The sequence below is a fragment of the Mytilus galloprovincialis genome, chromosome 1, assembly GCF_965363235.1.
Source record: "Mytilus galloprovincialis chromosome 1, xbMytGall1.hap1.1, whole genome shotgun sequence".
NCBI lineage: Eukaryota > Metazoa > Mollusca > Bivalvia > Mytilida > Mytilidae > Mytilus > Mytilus galloprovincialis.
In genome coordinates, this window is record NC_134838.1 from 98,160,675 (window position 1) to 98,168,508 (window position 7,834).

The 7,834-nt window shown below is 31.9% G+C and overlaps 1 protein-coding gene across 1 annotated transcript in view; it reads right to left on the reverse strand.

The window, feature by feature from the left end:
* Nucleotides 1-7,834, reverse strand: part of LOC143046469 (ATPase ASNA1 homolog) — a 28,519-nt gene extending 20,685 nt beyond the window's left edge. The window contains exons 1-5 of the mRNA XM_076219631.1: nt 7,672-7,834; nt 5,742-5,889; nt 5,114-5,168; nt 3,843-3,933; nt 1,613-1,763 (exon numbers count right to left, since the gene is read on the reverse strand). Coding sequence (XP_076075746.1) covers nt 1,613-1,763; nt 3,843-3,933; nt 5,114-5,168; nt 5,742-5,889; nt 7,672-7,802 — 576 coding nt within the window. The 5' untranslated portion in view covers nt 7,803-7,834. The remainder of the gene's footprint in view (nt 1-1,612; nt 1,764-3,842; nt 3,934-5,113; nt 5,169-5,741; nt 5,890-7,671) is intronic.

The window sequence follows — 7,834 nt, forward strand, 5'->3', positions numbered from 1 at the left end:
CCATTGCGCAATACTGTGCAATTGAAAAGACTTGCTATTGCACAATACTTAATATAATAATTTTAGATCCTGATTGGACCAACTTGAAAACTGGGCCCATAATAAAAAATCTAAGTACATTTTTGGATTCAGCATATCAAAGAACCCCAAGATTTCAATTTTTGTTAAAATCAGACTAAGTTTAATTTTGGACCCTTTGGACTTTAGTGTAGACCAATTTGAAAACAGGACCAAAAATGAAGAATCTACATACACAGTTAGATTTGGTATATCAAAGAACCCCATTTATTCAATTTTTGATGAAATCAAACAAAGTTTAATTTTGGACCCCGATTTGGACCAACTTGAAAACTGGGCCAATAATCAAGAATCTAAGTACATTTTTAGATTCAGCATATCAAAGAACCTAACTGATTCATTTTTTGTCAAAATCAAACGAAGTTTAATTTTGGACCCTTTGGACCTTAATGTAGACCAATTTGAAAACGGGACCAAAAGTTAAGAATCTACATACACAGTCATGACAGTTAGATTCGGCATATCAAAGAACCCCAATTATTCAATTTTGATGAAATCAAACAAAGTTTAATTTTGGACCCTTTGGGCCCCTTATTCTGTTGGGACCAAAACTCCCAAAATCAATACCAACCTTCCTTTTATGGTCATAAACCTTGTGTTTAAATTTCATAGAATTCTATTTACTTATACTAACGTTATGGTGCGAAAACCAAGAAAAATGCTTATTTGGGTCCCTTTTTGGCCCCTAATTCCTAAACTGTTGGGACCTAAACTCCCAAAATCAATACCAACCTTCCTTTTGTAGTCATTAACATTGTGTTTAAACTTCATTGATTTCTATTTACTTAAACTAAAGTTATTGTGCGAAAACCAAGAATAATGCTTATTTGGGCCCTTTTTTGGCCCCTAATTCCTAAACTGTTGAAACCAAAACTCCCAAAATCAATCCCAACCGTTCTTTTGTGGTCATAAACCTTGTGTCAAAATTTCATAGATTTCTATTAACTTAAACTAAAGTTATAGTGCGAAAACCAAGAAAATGCTTATTTGGGCCCTTTTTGGCCCCTAATTCCTAAAATGTTGGGACCAAAACTCCAAAAATCAATACCAACCTTCCTTTTGTGGTCATAAACCTTGTGTTAAAATTTCATAGATTTCCATTCACTTTTACTAAAGTTAGAGTGCGAAAACTAAAAGTATTCGGACGACGACGCCAACGTGATAGCAATATACGACGAAAATTTTTTCAAATTTTGCGGTCGTATAAAAATAAAAGATAGTGATTAATCACAAAATATGCTGGTATTGTAGATTAGAAGGTAACACAAAGACACTTAAAAAGATACAGCCTAAAATTATCTTGTGTTCATTTGATCAGTAATTACCAATAATTGATCTGAATAGTAAGTGTCAACAGTTAAATGTATGACTGCTCTAATTGTATTCCTTAGATCTTTTAAGGTGGAAATTGTAAATAATAAATCATATCATGCTATGTATGCTTTCGTTTTATCAATATACTTGCTATTATACATGCTACTGCATATACATGTATACAATGTATAATATCATTTTCAAACAAAATTGTACATACCTGTGATATAAATGGACCAATCTGATTTTTCAATCTCATTATCTTTCCTAATCCTTTTTCCACCACGCTGGGAAATGAGAGTAATCTTAGCGTATGTCCTGTTGGTGCTGTGTCAAACACCACACAAGAAAAGTTCATTCCTCGTACCAATCTAAAATAAAATTCAGGGAAACATTAACCTTAAATTGTTAATTTCTGTATTATTTAGTTTCTTGTGGCAATAATACCAATCTTCTTCTACACTTATATACAGCAGTTGAATATCTTTGTTTAAACTCATTTGTGTCTAAAACTTGAATAAGTCAAGGTATTTTGTCAGTCCCTCTAACATACTTCTTTGTTCAATGCATTTCTATCTCTTCATTGACTTGAAATCTTGGCTTTCTAAAGTATATTTTGAAGTACCCTTAAAATAAATGAACATCTCAATTAACCCTAAAGTAAACTCCCAAGATATTTCAAAGAAAAAAATAAAAGAAGAATGCCTTGCTTGAAGATCATATAAAATTATAAAGGGACATAACCCAAAATTCAAAATTGATCTGTATTTTGTGGTAATAAGCATTGTGTACAAGTTTCACAAAATTAGGTCAAGGCAAACTAAAGTTAGAGAAAGGAAACCAACTTTGTGATGTTCGTACTGTGAATTCATTTATATTCATTGGATACTAATTTTCGTGGATTTCGTGGGTACAGGAGAACCACGAATTCAAATATTCAACGAATTATAAATTTTCTAAAGGAATGTGTGAAGACTTTGCCAAAACCATGAAATTAAATATATCCACAAATATGCAAATTTTCCTCAAACCACGAAATGGTACACACGAAAATAAATGAATCCACAGTATATCAGAATGGCATGTTTATCATAATCTACGAATGATTAATTAAGCTGCAATAATTATGTTTGTTGAACATATTTTACCTCAGTACTATTCCAGGACCTGATGCTCCCCAGGGCACAGCTTGATACGAATGCAGAGGTCAAACCCTGAACATTTGGTGGAAGTATGGACACAACATTCAAGCTTGATACAGCACTGAATTTGGATTATGATTAAATAGTTGACACAGAATAGGTTTCTGACACAGAATGAATGTGGTCTAAGAACTTAAAAAATTTAGATTGGACATTAAGCTATTATGGTCCAATATCCAAAATCTAAATACAAAGTTGGATTCAGCATATCAAAGAACCCCAAGAAATCAATTTTTGATGAAATCAAATAAAGTTCAATCTTGGACCCTTTAGAAATCAATGTGGACCAATTTGAAAAAGGGGCCCAAATATCAAAAATCTAAATACATGTACATGGTTACATTCAGCATATCAAACAAAGAACCCCATATATTCAATGTTTTTGTTGAAATTAAACAAAGTTTAATTTTGGAACCCGATTTTGACCAACTTGAAAACTCTGCCCACAATCAAAAATCTAAGTTTTTGTTTAGTTTCAGCATATCAAAGAACCCCAAGAATTCAATTTTTGTTAAAATCAAACTAAGTCAAATTTTGGACCCTTTTGGGTCCTAATTTCTAAACTGTTAGGACCAAACTCCAAAATCAATCCCTTCCTTCTGTGGTCATAAACCTTGTCTTTAAATTTCATAGATTTCTATTTCTTATACTAAAGTTATTGTGCAAAAACCAAAAAAAAATGATTATTTGTGCCCCTTTTTGGCCCCTTATTCCTAAACAGTTGAGACCAAAACCCCCAAAATCAATCCCAACCTTACTTTAATGGTTATAAACCTTGTGTTAAAATTTTATTGATTTCTATTCACTTATACTTAAGTTATTATCTGAAAATCATCAGTCTTTGGAAGACACTGATGATGACGATGTGATACCAATATACGACCAAATATTTACAGTTGTATAAAAAATGTGTGGGGTATTGGACAACCCTGCTATCATTAATTTTTACTTTCATTTGCAACATAATTGTATCTGCTTTCGCACCTATAACCCACACAACAAAAATATGTGGTGTCTAATTGTCCCATACATTTTTCCTGAAACATGTGGAATAGCCTTAGAAAATAAAAAACAAAAAAAACAAAAAAAAAAACCAGAAAAGTTTGATTACTTTTTTCCAGGACCTCAAAAGAACAATAAATGCATATCTGTGATAGAATGATCAACCCAGAAAACTTCCTACTGACCCATAACATGGCAAGTACATAAACATGTATGTGGTTCATATTTGTCTAAATGTAAAATTACTTCATCACTTCAGCAAAACTCATTGCCTCATCAATACCAGGGAATGCACTGAGTAATTCAGAGGCCATGGCTTTACCCATTGACAATGTATCTGAAAGATAGAGGAATTCAATTAGATATTTTGTATGGCAACATTTAGTGCTTATTTTTAATGTGATTGTATCTCCTGATGTTATTGTTAATAAACAACAAGTTTATTGATTAATACAAGGGAACTTTAGTTGCTTACATCATTTGGTCTCTGGTGGATAGTCTCATTGGCAATCATACCTATACCCTCTATTTATGTATTAAAATAGACAAAAAATAAATAGCTAGGTAATAGATCAATTCAACATTCGATCTGTATGTTTAGTTATTTTGTTCATACAATCACAACTTTTAAATATATCTTAACATTCAACCTTTATTATAAAAATCTAAGTCATATCTGTCTTTTTACATACGTCATGTATAATTTGTATAATTCACATGTGACTGCATTTAGTATAGAATTCCATTTCAAAAGAAATCTGTGAACTTGTATACGAGTTATCTGCCAAGTTATCTAACGTATATCTCAACGTGCCCTGTGGTATTTATATGTTTGTATTGCTTTTTGTAGTGTTACTGTCTGGCAAATGTTTAACTTCTTTTGCAGAATTAATTTATTGATATTACTCCCATGGCTTTGTTCTTCAATTCACAGTTGTGGTGTAATCGTCAGTAGACAAAGAATTCCACTTAAGAGGTATTATGGGCTGACTTAACCTTGCAGTGAGGTTAGGGTTTTTTGCTCTTGCATTGAAGGTTTTACTGTTACTTTGAGTTGAAGAACAGCAATAAAAGTGCTGTTCTTTTGCTTTTTGTGTTTTTGCTGTGCATGTACTAATTTTGTGTCATGGGTGGATACTATACCGCATATCCTTTCTTTTTCATGAAATAACAACAAATTGTTCACATTACATACAAGGATTAAAGAGTGACTGGGAATCTTCATGTACATTGTGTTTAAAGACAATAAATATTATATAAGTCGTATATACAGTGTTCTCCAAGGTATTCCATTAAGCATCTTGGTAAACAAGAAAATTTGAAATACCATCTTGTTATTCAAAATTGTAGCATCACATCCAAAACAAAATCTATAAGAAAACCAATTCGGATAATAACACCACATTCCAGAAATATAGCATCACATTACCCTGATACTATAAATGCCCTTGGGGAGAACACTGATACATGTAACATGTTTATATGAAAATGTTCATCATCCTATTTACAACACTTACCTTGTTCAAAATATTCTTCCGGTAATTCTGAAAAACCTAAATTTGGATCTATTTCCTTGAAGAAAAACAAATGTCATAACTATCAAATTATCATGGATAAAAAAATTTTCAAATGAAATTGACAACACTCATTTTAAGAAATTGTAAATATGAACCATCATGGAGATCTAGACTAGAAATTTAAAAATTACACATGTACACATGATAGAATCCTTAATGGAATGCAATCTAAATTTCTCAAGAAATCAGTACACAAAAGTGTCTTCACTGATTTCATGCAAAAAAATGCAATTTAACAAGTAAAAAAAAAAAAAAAATATATAAAGAGCTTCTTTGAGGAATTTTCTGGTTCAATGTGTGCTATGAGTGTTTTTAAATAACTTGAATATTACCAACATAACTTGTAAGAATGTCAAAATAAATAGACAGGTAATATCAATACCAACTAATTCACTTTCTAATACACTAATTATATTAAATTATAATTTCAGCAGTTCAATTTAATATGAAAAGTCTTTATATTTTAAATGGAATCATGTGTTTTAGAATTTTAGCCACTTATTTTGAAGTGTTCTTAACATCCACAAAAGGACCAACATTGGCCAACAGATATTTACAATCTTCTTACCATGGCAAACAAATTTGTGAATCCATTGACTGGACCTGGCACTTTGGAGAATTTCTGATTGAAGGCATCAGAAATATTGTGTGCTGGATCAGTTGAAATGATTAGGACTGTTTCTCTCTTTTTAGCCAGCTGAACAGATAGACAACAACTGGAAAAGAAAACGTGGTTTCATATTAAAAATTTCAAACTTTAAATGACCCTATAATCAGTCAGTGGACTTACTGAAATAAGTGATTTTTAAATCACTTATTTGAGTAGCAAATTCGAGGTTTTGTCACAAATTGTGATTTTGTAGTTTTTTTCAAAATTTTAAACACATTATTATATATTAAGGTTTAAATAATATCTTTTAATCAGTAAAATTAAAAAATCCTTATCGGGACTCCAGTATCAGGTGTTTTTAAATTATGGATTTCAGGATTAATCCTTTCGGGATCCAGGAATTCTTTTTTCAAATTCCGGGATGTCAGGATTTAAGGTTCATGTGGACCCTATGGCTAAAATGGCCGTATTTTCACCTCAAAATTTAATCTGAGTACAGGCAAACCTGTTCATTTTGAGAAGTTTTAAGGCATAGCATGCCCTAAATAAATAGAATTCAAATGCATTGTATGATTTAGAAAATTCATAACTTAACTGAATTTTACCGTACACTTTTTTTCATCCCTGCAGAAGATGATAAAATTAACAAACAGTTGAGTTTACCTTAATATGGTCCACTCAGGTACACAGTTTAAATAACCAATTATTGTCAGGTATCTATCAGTCAGAGCTCAGACATAAATAAGTCTGAATCTGCTTTTGACTTATAGATGTCTAAATTTGTAAGTTTTAGGATTTGTCTCCCTTTAATGCAAGACAAAATACGACTTAAATAAGTCAAATATTGTTATGCAAGAAATGATTGACCAGAATTAAAAAGTTGCAAATATCAACTCCTACAAGTCGATAAGTTACCAAAATTGGTCAACTTCAAGACCCACGCATACATGTACTTATAAAAGAGTCGTGCATCTAAATCAAATAATGACAACATTGAAAGCCAATGCCTTGTCTTCTAAAGAAAAATATGAATGAGAGTCTGAAAAATAGGGGATCATGTTAATTAACCTTACAATGCAACCACCTGGATCCACACTTAATGAGGTAAAACATCTGTGTTTAGTAAGGATGTTCAATTAGATAATTAAATATAGATAGATCAAGTCCTTGTGAACTCTCAGACAGGTTTTTACTGTCAAAGGTGGTGTAGTTTGGCCACCAAGTCAAGTTAAGTTTTTTCATCAACATAAATAGACCTAAACAAGTCTGTCATTTTGTGACTTAGATAAGTCTAAAATTGAAAACACATTTTTATAAAGAATACATGTTTTGACTTCTTTAAGTCAAAAACAGAAATAGACTTGTTTATGTCTGAGCTCTGACTGTCTATTGTCCATCTCATGTCCATGTCAAACAAAACAGCTCACTTCAATAATTACCTGTGGGGAAGTTCTCAAACCTGTTTCCCAACTTAGTTTATTTTGGCTCCTTCTGGAGGAATGAAAAAAAGTGCACGGCAAAATCCTGGTAAGTTTTTATTTTTCTAAAACACAAAACATATTTGAAATTTATTTATCTAGGGCATGCTATGCCTGAAAATTTTTACAGATGCACAGGTTTGTCTGTACTCAGAGTAAATTTTGAGGTTAAAATACGGCCATTTTAGCCATAGGGTCCACATGAACCTTAAATATCTTTAAACTCAGGATCTCTGGATTCCATGTTTTAAAGGGTATCAGCTCGGTTGGCATCCCAATACACTTTCGCACCCTACACGTTCAATGCCTGTATTTTTCGTACGGGTATGGATAGTAAACCCCATATATTATAAATTTGACAGAAACCAGTGCCTGTTTCGGATCGCCATAAAAAAAATAGTAGTAATCACCTTGTTGTTGTTTTTCCCACACCACCTTTTCCACCGACAAATACCCATTTCAGGGAAGCTTGGTCTACTATATTTTTAAGTGAAGGATCCAGCTGTTCAAATTCGTCATCTAGATCTTTTAAGTTTGCCATTTTTTTGGTTATTCCATGTATTATTTCCGGTT